Raw genomic sequence first — 23,283 nt, forward strand, 5'->3', positions numbered from 1 at the left:
TTTGACCTTTTACATTTCGAAGTTTTCATTTTATCCCTAATTACTGTTTTCATACTATCAAAAACACTTAATGTTATTATACCTACCTTTCTTTTTTCTTTTAAATTTTCTTTTCTTGGCTAAAATTTTTGAAGAAAAAATTAAAAATAACAGTAGTAATCAACGAGTACTAAAATGTCAAAAGCATCCCCGACAGGCCAACAGAAGCCATTATTGACTAATTATCAAACCAAAAAAAAAAAAAAAGTCATTATTGACTTACAAAGCTTGCGTTACTTAACCATTGTTTTGGTAGAATGCCTTGCCTTACCTACCTTCTATATAAACGCATTCCATTTCACTTGCAAAACATAACTCACACGTAAAAAAAGGTTATAAGTACAAAACCTGTGAGGCTAAGAGAGCGCTTGCACCACAAGACAGTAGAAAGTTCATTGTCATCTAACCTTTTTTTCTTGTTCCTGTTCATCTTCTTCATCAACCAATCAGTCACCAATCTTTGAAGATGATCTACGAGTATATAGTCGGTGGAGTAGTTTTGGCTACTATGTTGGGTTTTGTTTTGTTGTACGGTGTCAAAGGAAAGAAGACCACAAGAGCTTCAATGGAGATAACAAGAAATGGGTTTGTAAGTATTTTGAATAACGGAATTTGTCAGACTGAGATTGCTAGAACTAGAAGCACCGACGTGGTCATAGTTGGTGCTGGAGTTGCCGGTGCAGCTCTTGCTTACACTCTTGGGAAGGTGATTCTTTATTTTTCTCTACATACTAGCCTTTTTTTTTTTTTTTCGTCAAAAGAAGAGAAACCCACAATTCCTTTTGAAAGTTCTTGACTTGAATCTAGGATGACACAATTTCTTTTTTTTTTTTTTTACTAAGTGTATAGTTGAGAGAACGGAGATCTAAATCTGAATATCTCTTTTGAAAATAGTAAAAGGTGTCAAATGAATTACGGGTCTTTTACAATACTGTTTTTTAACTTTTTAACTTTTTTACTGTTGTTCATACGACATCAATAACTTTCTTTTAGGCATAAGTGGTACTTGATATGTTGTTTTTTATTTGGCGCCAATACTAGTTGAAATAACTATAATTCATGTAAAGCTAGATTTTTTTATTAGAATATGATGACAGTTTCTTTTGGATCATAAGCTGCGTGCTGTGTTCATTGGCTGGTGGATATGACTATTATTTTCCACAACTTAGGTAGATTTTTCTTTTTCTTTTTATCTTGTTGAGAATTTGGAGGTGTGTGAAAAGTATTTTAGTTTGGGTTCTTTTTGGTTGCAGAGGAAAATATGGTAAAAGGAAAGAAAAAGTAAATCATTTTTTCCTTTTTTTTTTTTTTAGAATGAATTTTTTTCCTATTTGATTTTGTGGAAACAGTTAGCTTTAAATCAATTCATAATAGTACAATACGTAGTCAATACCTTAAAAGTCAATTTAAAATTTTTTTTTAAAAAAAATTAAAAGTTCTCTTCTTTTTCATAATGACGGAACAGTCTGTTGACTTCTTGTTGTGAATTTTTACTTTGTTTTGATTCTGTTTTACAATGAATTCACATGTGCAATTATAAAGTTTCACGTTGAGAAACTTATTAAAAAATTGAGAGAGGTTGGTTGACTTATAAATCTATCAAAAATTTGTTTCACTTTTCTTCTTTTAGTTGGTAGGATAGTGAAAGGCTCTCATTAAATAAAGCTGAAATAAAATTTGAAGTTTTGGCTAAAAGCCTAAAACCAATAGGCCTTTTGAATGCTTTATACCATTTTTTTAAAATAATTTTTATAATAAGATGCTGTTCTGAATTGGCCCCATTGAGGATTACTCGATGCTGATGAATTACTGCTTTCAGTGCAGTCCAAAATCCAATTTGTCAAGTCCAAAATTTTATAAGCAGAGGACTTAGATTTTAAATTGTACTTTGGAGGCATTACTATTATGAAGTGTGTAATTGTTAATCATGTTCAAAATAACTTGGGAAGATTATAGAGTGAAATAGAAGACAAACTATTTGCTAAGGTGGGTTTCTAATTTGTGGAGAAATTTATTAATTTGATGAAAATAGAATATGCCTTTGTGCCTTTTTGTTTTCTTAGTGTGATTTGATCAAACTTTGTATTCTGCTACTTATTGTAGGAAGGACGTCAAGTGCATGTGATTGAAAGAGACTTGAGTGAACCTGACAGAATTGTTGGTGAGCTGCTACAACCAGGCGGCTATTTGAAACTGATTGAGTTGGGTCTTGAAGGTAAGGAAGCTATCTTGCAATTTGTATGATAGCAAAAGTTTGCTGTAGTTTATGTTTGTATCAAATTGATTTGATATTAATAAAGTAGAACTCTCCTTACTTGTCTTGTAATAGCCTTCCATTCTAATTGGTAAGGAGTTTTTGGCTGCAGATTGTGTCAAAGAAATCGATGCTCAGAAAGTATTTGGATATGCTCTTTACAAGGATGGGAAAGATTCTAAACTGTCCTATCCATTGGAAAAGTATCGTGCAGATGTTGCTGGGAGAAGCTTTCACAATGGCCGTTTCATACAAAGATTGAGGGAAAAGGCTGCATCTCTGCCAAAGTATTCTTCATTTCACTTTGAACTCATCTTTGTAGGAGTCAACTTAGTTTCCTATTTCTAAATATTGGTTATTACGATAAAGACGATACATATGCAATCTTAAACTGTACATATTTTTTTTTTTGGTGAAATTTGTTGTGTCTACAGGATTGTTGTTTGCAAATTTGTACAAAGTCTGAATCTTAACATTGTCCTCTGACTCATGTTTTGGTTCATGATTTCTTTACTTTTAGAGTAACTATTAAAACTTTAGGTGCTTGCAATGTTGTTTGTATGACCGATCAATCCCCTGCCTCATTATGATACAATATAATTATTTCAATAGTTCTTATTTTCAATGGTTACAATCTCTCTTTCTTAACTTAATGCAGTGTCAGATTGGAACAAGGAACGGTAACAGGTTTAGTTGAAGAAAAGGGAACTATCAAAGGGGTGCACTACAAAACCAAGACTAGTCAAGAGCTGACTGCATATGCTCCCCTCACAATTGTATGTGATGGTTGCTTTTCAAATTTGCGACGCTCCCTATGCGACCCTAAGGTAATTTTTTTTTCTTATAAAAAAACAAGAGAATTTGTTTAAACCTATCAAGATTTCAAATTAGACACTATTGATTAAAATAGGAATTTGTGCATTTTTAATTCTACAATAAAGTTACATTAAATCTGTCCCCAAAGCCTGGGGTTTAGATTGCTAGTAACTCAGTATTAGGACATTCTAATTTTACTTAACATTGCTCCACTATCAACTCTGCAGGTTGATAACCCCTCCTGTTTTGTTGGTTTAATCCTCGAAAACTGTGATCTTCCACATGCAAATCATGGACATGTTATTCTCGGAGATCCTTCACCTATCTTGTTCTATCCTATCAGTAGCACTGAGATTCGATGTTTGGTTGATGTTCCTGGCCAAAAAGTGCCATCCATTTCTAATGGCGAAATGGCCCAGTATTTGAAATCTGTGGTGGCTCCCCAGGTATCCATAATCTTCTTGGCATGATTTCTGTACATTTATCCAGGAACCACAAGACTCAAAAAATGTTTTCTTTGCTAATTGGGAACTGTTTATGTTTGTCTTGCTTTTTACTAATATGATTTCAATCAAGTATATGCATTGTTCTATGCACTTATTGAGACTAAATCAATCTGGTTTTGAAATCCCAGTCCTTTTTCAAGGGTACTTTTGCTGATCTTTAGTGATGGACTAAATATACGGTCTCATGCATTTAAATTCTTATGATTTAAAAGACAAAAAATTTTATTTTTTCGTTCAGCTATTGGTTACTCACTCTGACTTTGAAATTTCATCTTTAATAGTTGTTATATCTGATTCCTACTTGACTGATTTTTCTCACTAATCAATGAAATTTGTGTTTCAGGTTCCCCCTGAGCTGTTCGATGCTTTCATAGCTGCAGTTGATAAGGGAAACATAAAATCAATGCCAAATAGAAGCATGCCTGCCGCTCCCCATCCCACTCCTGGTGCACTTTTAATGGGGGATGCATTCAACATGAGGCACCCTCTAACCGGAGGAGGAATGACTGTGGCTCTATCAGATATTGTTATACTAAGGGATCTTCTTAGGCCTCTGCAAGATCTGTATGATGCATCTAGCCTTTGCGAATATCTTGAATCCTTCTACACCTTACGCAAGGTAAACTGCATTATATGTTTGCTATCTGATTCCTTTAGTTTACATGAAGTACAAATGCCTATTGGTTTTGTACCATTTTTACGCATATAAAACACGAACACCTTCATGACAAATATTTGAAATTGTAGGTATCAAATTAATTACTAGATTGCACTTTTTTTCCCCTTTTTGCAGCCAGTGGCATCTACCATAAATACATTGGCAGGTGCCCTCTACAAAGTGTTTTGCGCATCACCTGATCCAGCAAGGAAGGAAATGCGCCAAGCATGTTTTGACTATCTGAGTCTTGGAGGTGTTTGCTCAACTGGACCTGTGTCACTACTCTCTGGTCTAAACCCTCGCCCATTGACTTTGGTTTTCCATTTCTTCGCTGTCGCTGTCTTTGGTGTTGGCCGCTTGTTACTTCCATTTCCTTCACCAAAACGCATTTGGATTGGAGCTAGATTGATTTATGTATGTATTTCCATTTACCACTTTGTTTTCAATCAGAGTCCATTCCATATGTCTTTCAGCTTATATTGTTCTTATTGATTTCTTCCTAGTACTTTTGATAAGTAGATGCATATTAAAATTTCTAATCTGTATCATATTCTTTTCATTTTCCAGGGTGCATCATGTATCATTTTCCCCATAATCAAGGCTGAAGGAGTTAGACAGATGTTTTTCCCTGTAACTGTGCCGGCCTATCACAGAGCTCCTCCTATTCATTAGCATGATCAAAAGAAAAGTTCTCTAAATATAAGGAAATGCAATAATAGCATGTGGATTTCATTCCTGTAAGGGATATTAATTTGTAAATCAGCAATCCTCCCTTTGTAAGAAATAAAATGAGGTCTAGGCAACAGTTAGCAGAATGAAAGTGTGCAATATGTGTAATAATCAGAATCTGCTTTATCTGGGAAAAAGATTTCCCTCAAACTTGTACTTGGCAATTTTATGTTGAAATGAAGCAACATTGCAAATAAGTTTTAGGGTCCAAATAGATTACAAGCTTAATTCCAGACTTTTGCAATACAATCCTAACTACCCCACCTGCTAGTGCTTCACTAGAGTTAAAAAAAGACTGAAACTTAATCCTGCAAGTTTCAGCTTTGAACAAGTAACCCTATTATTTTACCTTTCGCATTGCGTGATTGCTTTCCCTTGCACGAAAAGTGCACATAGCTTGACTTCTAGTGCTTTAACTAATACAAGTATCTTTGTATGTACTAATTTCTTTCTTTCTTCTAGTCACGCATTTTACAAGAGGGTAGAAAATGAACCAAGTTTTTCATAAACGACTTAGGCTTGTTTGACTCAATAAAAAACTAATTCATACTTGTTTGTTTATAAATAAATCAAACTTGAGTCTTAGTTTTAAGTTTGTTTGATAAACAAGTCAAACCCAAAAAAACAAACAAACAAAAAAAACTCTTCATAAACAGGCTTGTGAACAATTGGGCTAGATACAAAACATGTCAAGGTTAGGTTTGTTTATTGACTTGGTAATAAAATTAATATGGGCTTGACAAATAAACTCATTTCTTACTAAACCTTTCGTTAATTGGGAGTTAGATTACTTGTTTAAACTTTAAACCGAAACTAAAGCGCTTTAATTACTTCATCTTCTTTTTTAATCTAACTAGGCCAGTGAGCCAGTGCCATGCGTCCATGTCCATCATTTTCTTTAATTATGTCTATTTCTTCTTTCTTTCTTTCTTTTTTTCAAAATTTCTTAAAGGACTTAGAAACCCTATGCGTCTATCTCTATTTTTCTCGTGAGGCCATGAAATTTTACCTAATCTGCATTAGCCTTTCTGCCCAAGGTCTGTTCGTGCGGGGTTTAATAAGCACTTCAAAGTGTTGTGTTGAATGATCAATGCTTCATCAATATCGACCCACTAAATTAGAATTTTTAATTTAAAAAAATTTTCTCCGTCTTTTTACTTTTTAAAGTAAACTTACATATATTACAAACTACTTTCTATGTACCTAATATATAACATCTCACTTATAGAAGATCAAGGTTCGACAGATATTTTTATTTTTATAAATTTTCTGTCTTTTTACTTTTAAAGTAAAGTTACTTTCATATAATACAAACTACTTTATATATACCTAATATATAACCTCTCTAAGACTATTACATCAAGGTTCGAGTGATATTTTTTATTTAAAAAATTATCTCCGTCTTTTTACTTTTAAAGTAAACTTACAAAAATTATAAACTATTTTGTATATACATATTGCAAGGACCTGAAAAATTGGTGGCCTAGGCCCACTTAGAATAGTGGCTAGATCAGTTTAATCGTGGTCCAAAACAATAAATTTGTGAGAGAGGGAAACAAACAACAAGAAGGAGGCTCCGCCCGAGGATGAAAATAAAGAAGAAAAAGAAGAAATGTAGTTAAATGGATGAGCTCGTTTCTCAATACAAGCTGGCCTGAGGAGACCACAGTTATACAAAAAATGTTACTATTCACTCTCTTCTCTCAGTGTTCTTCTTATTTCTTTTTTATATCTTGATACTTGTGTCTGGATCTTTTTCTTTGTAAACCCTCTTTTTCTTATATACTCCTCCCTCTCTCACATCTCAACCTTCCATCTTTACCTAACCAATCTCCCCTCATGACACTTGTCTCTTTTTACATCTTAAGAAGGTGGTAGAAGGAATCTACTTAGTTATGACTTATACTGTTCAGGTCACTTCCTCATCAATGTAGTTGATAAAACTATTGCCCACCATTTAATGCGGAGGCAACAGGTTATTCCAAACTAGAAACTTCTCCTGTAATCACTGATTCTCTTTCTTCAGATCCTTCTTCCCACTTGGAATGCCTTAGAGTCCTTTGACTCACCCCTTCCTCTCCTCGGGCGACCTTCCTCCTCGAGCCCATGGTATCACCACACCAATACTACAACTCTTCAACTTCATCATTGGTCTTCGGGCACCCACACCTATATATACAACATAATCTCTCTTGTAAAAGACCATTACATCAAGGTTTGATGGATACTCCACTGATTCTAGTACCTCTTGTAGTGCATAGGCACTGGAGTTCAAACTGCACCAACCCCTTTTCCAATTGACCTATTTTGTTAATAAAAAAAATCATCATGGCACTATATAACATATAACGTCAACCTAATACAAAGGAGGTTATGTGTATTTAAGGATAGGCAAGTTAGATTAATAGCTAGTTTGGATTGGGGGGAAAGAGGGTGAGTAGAGTAGAGTAGAGTTGACCGAGAATTATGCAATTTTCGGCCAACTCTACTCTACTCCCCTCAATCCAAACTAATCATTAAAAGACATTTATTCTATCATGTACAAAGGTGGAGTCAGGAGGGCAATTGCCCCCTACAATCCAAACTAATCATTAAAAGACACCTATTCTATCATGTACAAAGGCGGAGTCAGGAAGGCAATTGCCCCCTAGCTACCCCCAAAAAAAAATCTTTAACTATTAACATAACTACACCTTTGTTTTTTTTTTTTTTCCTTTTTTTTTTTTTTTTGAATTTCTTGTTGATATGGACACATAGTTAAGAAGCATAAAACAATGATAATAGCATCTATCTCTTTTTTTTTGTTATTAATTTATTCTCTTTCATTAAAATTTGTGTATAACACATTAAACTATGGTGATAGTAAGGACTTGGTTTGAACTCCTAGCCCAAAAGGTATATGGACTTAGGCCCAAAAAGCCCAAAATAATAAATTTGTAGAGAATAGGTTGGAAAACTGGGTTTTAATGAATTAAACAACAAGTAAACAAATCTTGATGACAAAAAAAGGAAGATAACAAATTACACTAAGGAAAAATATCCCCGGCAACGTCCGAGGAGACTGGCTCCTATAAATTGCTCTTGAGGCTCTATTACAAGTTTGATTCATAATTGCTACAGTGTTTCTCTTCTTTTTTCCGATCCCTTCTTCATGGAGGGATTCTCATGTTATATAGTCTTCTTTGAATGATCTTGGTCCTATGCTTGTTGGTCATCTAAGCCACTACTTGAGTGTTTGTCCCATCAGACACCCCCTCAGGTTCTCTGTGAGTTGGGATAGCCAAGGCAGCACTGTTCAAGGGTCTTCTCCACATTAATGCAGCCAGAAAGTTAATTGTAGAGCATTTAATGCGATGGTAGCAGTTTTTCCATAGATATTTCTGAGCTCCCAGCCTTCTGGTACACTCGAGATACACGTCCCTACCACTAGAGCTTCCTAGAAGGTTACCTTGAACCTTTAGGATACACATTTGAGCCGTGCTTAACCTATTCGAGGAGACATTTCTCCTTAAACCACCCTTCCGTTTGTATCTTACTTATTAGATTCCAAGCTTGATCCATCCAACACCATTCATTTGTTCTCAGATCACTATACTCTCGGCCAAGGCCCAAGGCCCAATATACCATTTGGGCCCTTAACCCTACAATAGCCCCTCAAAACTCCGATTTTTTCCCTCTCGTCCGAAGAGAAAAGTGGGGTTTTGATTTTTCATGTGCTAATATTATTCTACCTTTGATTTGCACACGTGGGAGTGCCGATTTGCACACGTGGGAGTGCCGTTTTGCACACCCCATAATTGCTACTAACACTTAGGAGCCCACGAGGCATCATTAATTGCTCCAGGCGGCACTATGTTCCCCAGATCCAACGGTGAGACGTTAATCCAATGACTGATATTTCTCCTTGGGTTTTGAGCGAGATAACTCCCACTCAATCTCACCCTCTATATAAAGCATTCGAAGAAATCATTTCCCTTATTTCACAAGTCTTCAAGCTCTCCAAAGATCCCAAGCACTCAAACTCACAAAGCTCTTTAAGTTACTAAATTTCCCACACCTTTTCTTTAAGAGATCTTTGAAAATCTTTCTAAAGGTTTCAAGGACTAATACACATCTTAGTTCTTGTAAGTTTCAATTTCTTTAAACTTTTCTTTTTCTCCTCGGCCTTCCAATTCTTATTTCTTCATTTAACAATTTCAGTTGTTTCCCTTTAGCTTGTCCAAATGGGTAGATTGAAGCACCTAGTAGACTCCCCTGCCAAAATAGAGGTCTTTAAGGATAAATACCACATACAACAAGGAGTCACCCTGCGATACTGTTCCCCAGAACAAATGTATAGTAGTAGTACACTCATCCTTAGGCCAAAGGCTTATAAGGCATGGGAAGGAGGCGTCTCTCCCCAATTGACCAAAACCTTGAGAATACGTCATTTTCAAAGAAAACAATTCCTTCTTGGGATCAGAGATTCGTCCTTGCCACAGTGATAATTATATAATGTTTATAGTAATAATTTTAAATTATTAAACATTTTATGAGTCTATATTAGCCAAAAATAACAAAAATTCACATATATTTTACTCTATATTTATCTAATTACTAAAAATGATTCCATTCATAACTTGAATTTCAACTTTGAAAATTTTGAAAAATGGATTATTCATGTCATAAAACAAAACCCAAATAAATGAACACAATTTAATGAATATGTGTGTGTTTTTTTTCTACTTTTCTTACGTTAAATTATTAAAATATCATTTAGTATTCAATTGCTATATATATGCACATGACACGCGTAATTAGGTTTGATCTTTTCTAATTAAAATATGTTTCTTTCTTTTTTATAAATTTTCTAATTTGATTTTCTATTATTAATATTTTTAATAAAATATATGTGATATACTGATATATAGATTGTTCTATCAACCTTTTCAATATAATTGAAAGACAATACCAAACATGCAAACCAAAGGCCAGCCACAAACAAACAAATGGTTGAAGTTGAAGCAGAGGAGACAGAAATAAACATTGCATTTTTGCGATTGCATTGACCAAAGATATGATTTGTCAGTACAATTTATGGCTCGTCATCACTTCTGTGCTGGGACATGTTCCTTGCGGTTTATGGAGACCATGGAAAGCTAGAGGTTTGAGAACATGGGAAGCTAGCCTAGCAAAAGCACGGTGTCAGTGGGAGAATTCTGCAGGTAGCGACGTGATCATTGTTGGAGCTGGGGTTGCAGGTTCTGCTCTTGCTTATGCTCTTGGCAAGGTGAACATTCATATAACTATCACTTTTTTTAACATCCATATAGATACGCCTATCACATGGGCAATGTTTCTTTTTTTTTTTTGCTGAATGCATGGGCAATGTTTCTTGCACACGCCACTTTTGCACAAAAATGGTAACTTGATTTTCAAGGAAATCGTGACTGCAAGTCACGACGTGTAAAAGTGGCATGAGTGTACGATTTATGCAATATACCTTGTCCTACATATCACTTTTTCTTTCCTTGTTCCTGTTTCCATGGACAAAAGAGAAGTTGTTCATTGACTTTGTATAGTTTCATGCATGCCTTGTTCCTTCCCTGTATTGGTCAAAAATGCTAACTTGATTTTCAAGGAAATCTTGACTGCAAGTCACGACGTCTAAAAGTGGCATGAGTGTACGGTTTATGCAATATACCTTGTCCTACATATCACTTTTTCTTTCCTTGTTCCTATTTCCATGGACAAAAGAGAAGTTGTTCATTGACTTTGTATAGTTTCATGCATGCCTTGTTCCTTCCCTGTATTGGTTCAGCTCCTCACTAGTCGTACAATAATAACAAAGGAAATGTTAACAAGCACCAAGATTTCCCTATATGGATTTCACTTAATAAAAAGGACAAAACATTATTAAAAGGATTTTTAAAAAAAATAAATAAAAATAAAAATAAAACTACTAAAAAATTGTCAAAAATGACAAAATACTGCAAAAAGTAGACAAAAAACTGCAAAAAAGTTATTGTTAACGGGCACTTTACGGTGCCCATTAACACAACCCTAATAAGAAAATAGTTTCAAGCATGCCTTTTTTTTATGGGAAATACTCAAACTTTTATTCAATACTTTGTAAAGAAGTTACATCATTTGGACACGCTTGTGCTACTTGACTGGGACACTCTTCCTGCCAAACAACCAAGTTCTCAACATTTAGTGCATGTTGAGCTAGCAAGTGGGTAGGGACATTTCCTTGCCTTTTAGTATGTAAAAAATCAAATGTCCTAAAGCTCTAGACTTTCCGCAGAATGCCCTGAATGATATTCTGAACCGATGACACTGCCTCTCCAACACCATGAACTACATTGATGATAAGCAGCGAATCTCCCTCAAACACCCCATTCCTAAGCCCCACATCCTCGGCAAACTGAACCCTAGTCTCTAGGGCCTTTGCCTCAACCTCTAAAGCACCGAGAGGTAAGTCCAGCTTCCTTCTCAAAGCCGCTATCACGTTACCTTCTCCATCTCGCACAATCACTCCAATACCAGACTGTTTTGAATTCTAGAATAATGCACCATCCACGTTAACCTTGAAATATCCCAGCGGTGGCGGCTTCCAACCTGCTGTATGCCGGTGATTTGAGCTAACCGGACTTGGCTTCTCATTGGCTATCTGAAAATCCTCCAATAACTTTAGAGAGCTTCTCACTATTGCAAGACCAATTCGTCTCTTACCTCCATGTCGTACCTCATTCCTGCTCTTCCAAATACCCCCCAGCAAATAGTGACCCACTTTTTCAATAGCCCAGGCTATGCCTCCCATCTATTCTGCAGTCTACTGAATGTGTCCACAAAGCTCCATGAATCTTGTATAATGAAAGTCAAAGTGAGTTTACTAGAGCTCCACACCTCTGTTCCTTGGCTACAAAAACAAAGATTGTGCATGGTTGTTTCTACATGCATGCCACAAGCTTCACAGATATTGTTGGCTATGATCTTTCTTCAAGAAAGAGAATCTTTAGTGGACAAAATACCATTGCAGGCCTTCCAAGAAAAATGCTTGATTTATTTGGCATGTTCATACTCCACACCCCACGCCAAACGCCATGCATTTCCGTCGGGTCAGAATAGCTAGCATTGCGATCCTCTACTTCTATTTCCCGAGCAAGCTTGTATGTACTACTCACTGTAAATCTACCTTTCTTATCTTCAGCCCATACTAGTCTGTCTTTTGCAACCAAGTCACTCATTGGGATGCTTAAGATTGCATCCATATCCTGGGGTAAAAAAAGTCCCTTCACTAGCTCTATGTCCCACTCCTTTCCTCCTTCTTTTAACAAGTCCCTTACCATGTTAACATGAGTCCCAGGCCGTTCAGGAGTAACCACCCTATAAGTGTTGCGAGTAGGAAGCCACTAATCTTGCCAGACCCGTATACTACATCCATCTCCTACCTGCCATCGCAAGCCTCGCTTAACAAGGTGTTAGGCTGCCATTATGCTCCGCCAAGCAAATGAAGCTTCCTTGCCTACCTCAGCATCCACAAAGTCCCCATGAGGGAAGTATTTAGCCTTATAAACCCAAGAAAAGAAGGAAGAAGAATTAGTTTGAAGTCTCTAACCCTGTTTAGCTAATAGAGCAAGATTGAAGAACTTCAAGTCTCTAAAACCCATCACTCCCTTATCCTTCGGTAAACACATTTTATCCCAGCTTATCCAAGCCACCTTCTTCTCATTTTTCACTTTCCCCCACCAAAATTGCTTCACCATTCCAATCATCTCATCACATAGAGCATTTAGGAGCTTGAAACAGCTCATCGTGTAAAAAGGGACGGCTTGTGCAACCGCCTTAATCAACACTTCCTTGCCCACATTTGACAAAAACTTTTCCTTCCAACCTACAAGCTTGGATGCTAGTTTTTGTTTCAACTGGGCAAATTTATTCTTCTTTGACTTCCCAATCAATGAAGGCAATCCTAGATAGGATTCATGAGATTTTATCACTTGAGCACCAAACATGGACTTGATGGCTTCCTGTATACGTGTAGGAGTATTGCTACTGAAGAAGAGTGTCGTCTTGTTTCTATTTAGTTGTTGTCCCGAAGAGGACTCATAAACTTGCAAAATTCTTTATACTTCAGCCCCTTCCTTCTCCATTGCTCGACAAAATATCAAGCTATCATCAGTAAAGAATAAGTGTGAAATTCTTGGTCCCCTAGCCGAGGCAGCCAATCCTTTCAAGTCATTCCTTTGCGTTGCCTTGTGCAGCAATGCCTACAACCCTTCAGCACAAAGTAGGAAAAGATAGGGAGAAAATGGATCCCCTTGCCGAAGACCACGGGTTGGTGTGATCATACCACAAGGTTGGCCATTGAGTCTAATAGCAGATGTAATAGAGGACACACATGCCATTACAATACTAATCCACCTCTCATGAAACCCAAGCTTCTCCATTATTTTTTGCAAGCACCTCCATTCCACCTAGTCATAAGCCTTGCTCATGTCAAGTTTCAATGCCATCTCTCCAACTTTGCCTTTCCTCTTCCTGTTAATATGATTCATTAATTCATGGGCCACTAGAACATTTTCTGTGATTAGCCTCTCTAACACAAAAGCACTTTGGTTTTCACATACAATATCCTTCAAAACAGCTTTCATTCGGTTAGCCACTACCTTGGAAGCAAGCTTATATGCCACACTACACAAACTTATAGGTCTGTAATCAATGACTCTAGATGGATTCTTAGTCTTTGAGATGAGTACAATGTGGGTTTCATGAAACTTAGGGGGGGCTACACCATGATTTAGAAAGTCTACTACAGTTTGTATGACAATAGAATTTACAATAAGCCAATAATGTTGAAAAAACAAAGGAGGCAAACCATCAGGACCTGGCGCCTTCAATGGATGCATCTACTTAAGAGCTTTCTCAACCTCAGCTACCCAAAACTCTTGTAATAAAACCTTATTCATTCTATTAGTAACTTTAGGATGTATAGCCTTCAACAATTCTTCACTAACTGTTGGGCATGAAGATGTAAAAAGTTCTTGAAAATAATCTACAAAAATATGGCCCATGACATCTTCCTAATCCTGCCAATTACCATGAGAGTCCAGTAACTTGGTAATGGTGTTATGTTGGTGCCTTTCTGAAGCTTTCTCATGGAAGAAAGAGGTGTTGCTATCTCCTGATTTTAGTTAATAATTCCTTGACCGCTGCTTTCACATCTCTTCCTCAGCCATAAGCATCTTGTTAAGCTCCACCTATGTAGCATGTATCTCTTCCATGTTGGCCCCACCCTCTGGTAAGCACTCAAGCCATTGAAACTTCTTATTAAGTGATGCTATTTTTCGGCCAACATGGCCAAAACTGGTGTTGTTCCAGGTTTGCAAAGAGGTTTGGCACTCCTCCATGCAACTTCCAAACTGGTTTTGACCCCCCAAAATTCGGCCTCTCTCCCAAGCTTCCTCCACTACACCATCACATCCACCCTCCTTAATCCACATTGCTTCAAACCTAAACAATCTCTGCCTTCTTTTGTTTCTACTTTTAGGTGGAAGAGCTTTAAGAATCAACATGTTGTGGTCTAATGAGCAAGTGACCACATTGTAGAGCCTTACCCGAGGAAACAAAGAAGCCCAATTTGTTGAGACCAAAGCCTGGTCTAATCTCTCACGACCCCAACCACGAGCACCTAACCACCTACTCCAAGTGAATTTCGAACCTACAAAGCCCATGTCTCTAAGTTTGCTTCTGTTAATAGCTAAAGAAAATGCCCTCATATGCCATTCAAGCCTCTCACCACCTCCTACCTTCTCTCCCCTATGAATGATCTCATTGAAATCTCTCATGCGAACCCATGGGAGATCACTCCTTGTGCTCAAGTTCACTAACAACCTCCATGACTCTTCTCTTTTGCTAGTTTCAGGATGACCATAAAACCTGGTGAATTGCCATTTCTTATTACCATCATCCTCCGTAATAATTGCATCTATGTGTCTAGGAGAGTATGTTTGCACATCCACCGACAAAGAATCCTTCCATAAAAGAGCCAAGCCCCCACTCCCGCGAACACCAGGGACAATCATGCCTTGTCTTCTTTCCAACTTCTGCTTAATCTCAGCCATTTTCGCTACATTAAACTTGGTTTCAATAAGGAAAACCAAGGTGGGATCTTCCTCCAAAACTGCTTTCTGGAGAATGCCAACTATTCGAGAATTCCCAAGTCCTCGACAGTTCCAATATATAGCACTTATTGTTTCCGGCGGGGCTGCCCAACAACTGCCACCGATCCCATTTGTTTGGCAAGCAATTTACCAAAAGCAACAACTTCCTCATCTAGCCTGGGCCTCTTCCCAACCTTAATGTTTTTACAACTTCCACAAGAGGAGCACGTGTCTTTCTTTTTGGACCCACATCCACATCCTCCACCTCCATTCTCTTTACCTCCTCCATGGCATCCTCCTTTTGCATTTTAGAAATACTCAGTCTCACATTTTCTTTCCCATACTTAATTGCATGTGCATGTGGCTTTTTTCAAGTTAGGCTTTTGCCTTTTTTATTTCTTCCTCTTCCAATTATAGCTGACTCATTAGGGCCAATTTGAAACAATTGTAAATCCTTTACTTGAGAAAGTGGGGTTTTGGTTCATCTAGTCCCTCTATTTCTTCAGTTCGGCCTATTCCAGCTTGCGGCGCACTATGAATCAACCCAGACCCAGGTCCATGTGTTGAAGCTTCACCCACAGGAGTTTCATTACGTTTCGCTGTCAACTTATTCTCTTTCTCCATGATCTTCTCTGTTAAAACATTCTCCACGTTACACCTCTTAATTATTATCATTCCCTGAAATCTCGGCATCAATCTCTCTCAGCTGATCCTCGAAATCAAGTGTTCCTTTATCCCCGGTCTGTTCCTCCATGATTCTCTCTCTTTCCAAATTCAAATATTCCACGTCTGCCCTATCATGGTTTGTCTCCACTGCTCCATGAACCTGAAAGCGCACGACGAAGACTGTCGTTTACAGCCCACCGCCCGCTTCACTGCCACCTGCCGAGGGCTTTCTCTCTCCTCAGTTCGCTGCACAAACACAACATAAGGTTTCTATAACTGATCCAGGACGGCACACAACCACGGACCATATTGCTTCTCCTCTGAATTAATCAAATATGCACTACACTACGGATCCATTCTATGCAATCCTTCTCATCATGATAAATTTTTCCACATAAGTAACAAAATACGGGAAATCGTTCATACTTGAACTCAACCCACCTTGAATCTGATCCCCCCAGATAACAACCCTTTATCCCCTACATCCACCTTTTCAACCTTGCCCAAAATTCCTCCAATACGTAAACCCGCTTCCTTTGTCTGGCTCAAGGTTGGTAAGCCAGGAATCTGGACCCAGAACGCTGCTTTGTGAAAAGATAAAGATGTGACTGACTCTACCACCTCTAACTTATGCAACAATAAAATATACTTATCAAAAGACCACGGTCCTTGCAATAAAACCCTATCCAACTCCTCCTTCTCCTGAAACAGAAATAGGACTCTATTTTCTCCCATATCACTTACCTCAAACTCTCTCTTTGTTCTCCAAACTGATCGTAATGCCCGCCCTACAACTTCCAAGTTCACTCTGCGTTTGGTGCAAAACTTTCCAGCCCGCACCAAACCTTGGTCCATCTCGGGAGGAGCTAGGTCTACTTCGCTTCCTTCCCGTTCCGAGAGCTTGAGGTTCGCACACTTGTTTGTGATTGCATCCATTCGTATTGAGATCCAGGTTCCACCATCTAAGCGGAGAAAGGAGTTGCTATTTCACACCCCCAGGATTCGCCGAAACCTAGAGAGAAAACTTGACTATCAGACTTTTCATAAGCATGCCTTAAAAAAAAAACAAAAAACAAAACAGAATCATACATGAAAAGCTATAGAAGGTAAGTTGGGAAATATCAATATTTTTTTTTCCCTACAACAATGAATTTCATGCATTCTACAATATTTTTTAGCCAGTATTTCATGAAATAGTTAAACATGAATTAAACATGAAGGAAATTTTGAAATGTAAAAGGACCGCCGCAAACTTTAAGAGTCAAAAGTGTACTTTAGTCTTTTTTTTTAAATAGGATTCTCAAAATTTTAAATCTTTTCCAAAATTTTATATGATGTAGTAGTTTGTACACCTTTAGATTTATAAAATTTAATTTGAAACATCAAATAGATCAATTTTAAATAAAGATGATAGTTTTCCTAATATGGGATGGAAGAGTAATTTTTTGAAAAGGATTTTGCTAACGAGCATTGTTGTTTCTAAGTTTGATTTCCTGTTTCATTCATTTTAGGATGGTCTCCAAGTTTATTTATGTGATCGAAAGAGACTTGACAATGCCTAACAGAATAGTTGTGAACTTCTACAGCCTGGGGGCTATTTGAAATTACTTGAGTTGGGTCTTGAGGGTAAGCAAGCAAACCCCACAACTTTAATTTACGCCATTGTAAAATATTCCTTGCTCTCTTCTATTGAAATGTTGTCTTTTTTGCTAACCATATCATGTGTCAATATGTATGGTACATGGATATGGGACTGCAGATTCAGTAACAGAAATAGATGCTCAACAAGTGCTTGGATATGTTGTTTACAAGGATGGGAAACACACTAGAGCGTCTTATCCCTTAAAAGATTTTCATTCAGATGTGGCTGGGAAAAGCTTTCACCATGGGCGTTTCATTCAGAGGATGCGAAAGAAAGCTGCCTTTCTTCCTATGTATCTTCCTTTCCTATCAAAGAATGAACTTTTCTTTAGTTAAAATATAAGGATTTCAATTACAACTTGAAAGAACTTAAAAGGTCCGTTTGGTTGGAGGAATGAAAAAGTGGGGAGGATAGAAAATGGAAAAGGGATAGAAAAGCGGGAGGATAGAAATAATTTAGTTTAGGTTTGGTAACAGTTTTTGTTTTCTATTTTCAAAAACTTGTTTTTGGGAATATAAAGAAAAAACAATTTTCTTATATTTTTGAAATCAAAAACATGTTTGGTTAGTTGAATCTAAAAAAAATAGTTTTTTGAAGAAAAAAATACTAAAATATGTTGGTACTAGGATTTGAACTCTAATGCTAACTCATTAAATGAGACAGATTCATTAAATCAAATGCGTGTTTTCATTGACTTTTGAAAACTAGAAACTGAAAACAGTCTTTTGTATGTTTTTAGTTTCCTTTACAAATTGAGTTTTGAGAACAGTTTTTGTTTTCTATCCATTTTTGGTTGTCAAACAAGTTTTTTAGTCTCAAAAATAAAAAATTGTTTTTGAAAACAGAAAATAAGGGGGAAAAAGCAATTACCAAACATACCCTTAGTTTTCTCTCATATGTGTTTGATTGGGAGAATAGAAAAGTATATAGATGGAAAACCATAAAAAATAAAGTTGATATACATTTACAATTATATTCTTATAAAATAAAATAAAAGACAACACAATTTTTTATACACTTATTTATTTAAAAAATTATATATGGACACTTCACCTTTTTTTTTTTCAAGTTATTACTTTAAAAGGCAGAAGCCATATCCAAAATTGGTGGGAAAAAAAAAAACAAAACATAACAAAAAAAAACAAAAAAAAACAAAAACAAACAAAAAAAAACAAAACAAAACAAAAAAAAAAAAACAAAAAACAAAAGAACAAGAAGGTAACTATGGAAGAAATTGATAAAAAGACAAAACATAGAAGGAGACAAAAAGTGAGATGAGCACCCAAAAAGAGAGAGAGAGAGAGAGAAACCCTAAACAATGAAGTGAACGAACTGTTAGAAGAAACAGAAAAATAGAAAGATGAAAAAGGCAAAAGATGGGGCGAAAACAAGAAGAAGAAAAAGAAGTAATAAAAAATAAAAAACTATGAAAAGAAAAAAGTGACGAACAAGACCAACGTGAACCAAAAAACAAGAAAATATTATTAAGTTGGTTGAAGCAGAGTCAAATGCCAACAACCACCTAAGATTTCCATGTTCAATGTTACAAAAAGAAGGACAAAAATGTAATTGAATGAGTTGAAATAAAGTCCCCAAGTTTTCTCTCCAAATTGGAGAGATAGGATCTTGGTGGGCCAGGAGAGAAAACACCTGGACCCTACCAAAATTTCCTTCAACTCCTCCTCCCAACCAAACACCTCTCTCACCTATTTTCTCTCATTTATTTTCCATCCTCCTTATTTCACCTCCAACCACCTCCAACCGAACAAAGCCTAAAAGGTGTTGAAGGGACACTTTGACCAAAATTTACAGCTTATTGTTGTCTGACAAAATTTTGGAATTGCATGTTAGTTCTAGTCCAGATTTCCTGTTTAAATCATATGTGATCATTTTCTGGCTGTGATATGAATACACAGTTAATCATGTCTGCCATTGCCTATTGCCTACTGGGAAATTGAATTGGTGCTCAATACAATACCCTGTCATTATACCTAGAGACTATGAGTCTATTTAGCTTAAAATTATACAGCAGGCCATGGTTGTCAGTTTGAAATGATCTTCCATATTCAGTTCATGTCTGCTATTAACTCCTTTTCAGTGTGAGATTTGAACAAGGAACGGTAACATCTATGATTCAAGAAAAAGAAACTATCAAAGGGGTGTTGTACAAGACTAAGACTGGTCAAGTAAGCGAAGCACATGCTTCTCTTACAATTGTATATGATGGTTGCCTTTCAAATTTGCGACGGTTTCTCTGCAAATCTAAGGTGAAGAGATTTGTCTCATTATGTACACAACACATACTACAATAAACAACACAACATTTTTCGTTAGTTTTTTCACAATGGTTCATATGGGATGGTTTGATCGACAAATAATTAAATAAGTGCTAAGTGCTAACTCATGTGAAAGAGATATTAATTCAATCACATGTATGGCTTCTACTGTATGACAAAGAAGAAGCCTCAGAAGAATGCTCAGGTCGGCAGTCTGGAATTTGACTTAAATATGATAGACATTATTATTCTTATTGTCAGGTGTGTGTGACTGCTCATACAGTTGGATGGCTTATGGAAAACTGTCAGCTTCCATATCCAAACTATGGACATATAATTTTAGCAAGTCCTTCACCCATATTGTTTTATCCAATCAGCAGCACAGAGACTCGATGTTTTGTTGGTGTGCCAGGGCAGCATTTACCTTCCATTTCTAACGGTGAATTGTCTCACTATATGATAACCGCGGTGGCTCCAAAGGTACTTATAATTTGATGGACATGAATCCTTTACAATCATCTATGACAATCCTTTAGATCTGGCAAACAATTCAATGGAAATTTATTATATTCTTGCAGATATTATCATTTTTTTCTCTACCTAATTTAAGTTTTTAATTTCTCCAAACTTGACCCTATAGAATCATTCCACATCTTCAAAGATTATCTCATGTCAGTCCTTTGATTATGTTTGGCCTACGTTAACAGCTGTGTCTTACATATATTTATATATACAGTGGCCAAGAGCCTTATAGCTCAACTAACATTTTTTTTATGTTTCCAATAAGGACATTCAAGGTTCAAATCCTCCTCCTCCAACTATCAAATTATCCATGCACCAAAAAAAAAAAAACAAACAAACAAACAAACAACATAGATACATACATACATTCAGTGATGCATAGCATACTTCAAACACCCAGAACAATGAAAGAGAACTGTTTCAGTTCCGTTTTGCTGCCATGTTTACCTTTATGTTTTCCAGTCCAACCCCCATTCAAAGAATCAACTGGATTATCTAAAATACCCTTCTGATAAATTACCATACGTCTCAGAAACATAAACTAATAACTCTAATAACATGATAAATTATCACTTGTCCCAAAAATTTAAGATGATAAGAAATGGTGAATTTAATCATCTAACCATTATTCTAATATTTTCTTTGGTCATTCATACTTTTGCACTAATGAAGGAATGTGTGTACATTTAGAGTCCACCTGAGCCGTATAATGCCTTCATATCAACAATCAATGAAGGAAACGTTAGAACAATGCCAGATTTGAGCATGTCAGCCATATCTAATTATCCTACTCTGGGTGCAATTCTGATGGGGGGATGCATTGAACACACGGCATCCACTCACAGGAGGAGGAATGACTGTGACTCTATCAGACGTTGTTGTACTTCGGGATCTTCTCAGGCCTCTGAATAATCTAAATGATGCATCCGCATTGTACGAATATCTCCAATCCTTTTACACCCTGCGTAAGTTGGCAGCTTTCCTTAATTTTCTACGTATAAATTTTGCAAATTCAATTTTCAATACACCATCCAAATGCTAGTAAAAATGTGGGATTCTCATTAAAAAGATGATAGCTTCAAACTTTATACGTCTAGATAACAGGCATTTTTAGAACAGTGAAAAATAAGATTAGTACATCTTGTTGTGAGCCTAGATTAGATACTAAGCTATTAAAAGCGAAGACTTGCTTGGGCATTATCAACTAACTTTCATGTGACTTGGTTTTGTTTTCAGCCAATGGCAATTACAATGAATACATTGGCAGCAACCCTCCAGAGGGTGTTTTGTATTCCACCTGATAATGAAGTAAAGGAGGAAGAAAGGCAAGCAATTTTCAACTATTTTAGCCTCGGCGGTAATTTTGCTAGTGCACTAGTGGCTTTTCTCGCAGGCCTAAACCCCCAACCATTAAGCCTAGCTTTTCTTTTCTTTTATGTGGCTATCGATAGCATCGGTCGCTTGTTGCTTCCATTCCCTACACCTAAAAGCATATGCTTGATTGCTAAATTGATTTGGGTACATGTGTATATATGAGTTTCCTCCTGCCATTTCTGTCATTTTTTGTTAATAAATAATAGAAATTTTCTTATACATTTATCTTTATCATTCCAGGGTGCACCATTTATCTTTCTTACTAGCATCAATGCCAATGGAAATAGACAAATGTCTTTCCTCACAAAGAAAGTCATTCTATTGAAAAAATTACTGGGATTAATGAAGCGTGAAAAACATTGATGAAGTCGCAACTTTATGGTTGTCCAAGAGAAGCTTTGCTAGCACTAATCAATAAAGTAATTGTTGAACCTTCAGTTGTAAAAATATAGTAAAATACAAGTTGTGAGCCTAATACTCCACTTTCTCTTCCCACACACACACAGGGAGATGGACATGTACATTTAGAAATATCCCCACCATGGGTAGACACAGCTAACCTCAATTTTCCTATATCCTATAACAATAGATTCTTTTTTTTTTATCATAAACTAATTAATATGCGGAAAGAAGGGGAGGAAATTGAAGAAAGGCAAGAGGGGAAAAGGTCTAAACTCCTAGTGGCAATGGAGATACCCAGAGTCGTTAATGATGAAAGGTGAATGAGAAGAAAAAAAATCACTCTTACGGCTTCACTTTTAAATTATACATCAACTTTTATAACTGTTTAAACAATGCTAACTTCACATTGAAATATTTACCCCATTAATTCTACAATATACAATCAATTGGGCCTATGGGCTATGCAATGGGTGATAGCCACTCACATTTTTAAAATTTTTCAAAGTGAAGGTAAGATAAGGTAGTGTTTTATGTATGTGCCTATGTGCATATGCATGCCAATTGTATTGGAGCTCTCCACTTTGAACCTATTTAGTTTTCCATAGAGAAGGTAACAAAGGAAAGCACATTCAAAGAACAATCAATTGCTATATACCAAACCAATATTTTGCTAAAAAAGTGGCAAATATAATTCTTAATGAAATCACTAATCACTGACAGGAAATATCACAAGAAATGTCTATTAACACTCATGAACATGCAAATCACCAGCCTATGGTGCACTTCTGAAATTTTCAAATGCAAAGACCAGAGATTTTAAATCATAAAAACACACCAGATATGTACAAATAAAGGCCACGAAAAGAAAAGAAAATTAGTACCTTGGAGTACCCAAAATCACTAATCTCTAAACACTCACAATGGCATACTTGCTTCATAAGAGATGCTGAAAAAGAAATCCATCTTAGACATAGAATTATTATTTAAGACCTACATTATAACTAAAAACTTAATTTACATACCATTGCATGAAGTAACTAACTCCTGATATAAGTTACTGGAAGAAGTAGCATGCCTGCAACACAAGACAAGAGTACAATTAAAAAAATATAAACACAGGTGATATCAGAAACTAAATCAACATGTTGGATAAGAAATAAGAACCTCATCCTAACTGAACTTCCCAGCATTGCACATCCTTGAAAGAGATCTCCTCCAGACGCATATTCCATCACAATAGCTAGACAGGTAGGT

The 23,283-nt window shown here is 36.4% G+C and overlaps 1 protein-coding gene and 1 pseudogene across 1 annotated transcript; both read left to right on the forward strand.

Moving 5' to 3' along the window:
* The first annotated feature begins 340 nt into the window (after positions 1–340).
* Positions 341–5,199, forward strand: LOC126705494 (squalene monooxygenase SE1-like). The gene is made up of 8 exons (XM_050404545.1): positions 341–745; positions 2,143–2,254; positions 2,406–2,580; positions 2,952–3,120; positions 3,337–3,555; positions 3,959–4,234; positions 4,409–4,687; positions 4,841–5,199. Exons 1-8 carry the CDS (start codon positions 506–508, stop codon positions 4,943–4,945), a joined length of 1,575 nt encoding a protein of 524 aa, XP_050260502.1. The 5' UTR covers positions 341–505; the 3' UTR covers positions 4,946–5,199.
* A 4,859-nt stretch (positions 5,200–10,058) lies between these two features.
* On the forward strand, positions 10,059–21,990 carry LOC126704912 (squalene monooxygenase SE2-like; annotated as a pseudogene).
* Positions 21,991–23,283: the final 1,293 nt, after the last annotated feature.

The sequence above is a fragment of the Quercus robur genome, chromosome 11 (assembly GCF_932294415.1).
Source record: "Quercus robur chromosome 11, dhQueRobu3.1, whole genome shotgun sequence".
Classification (NCBI taxonomy): Eukaryota; Viridiplantae; Streptophyta; class Magnoliopsida; order Fagales; family Fagaceae; genus Quercus; species Quercus robur.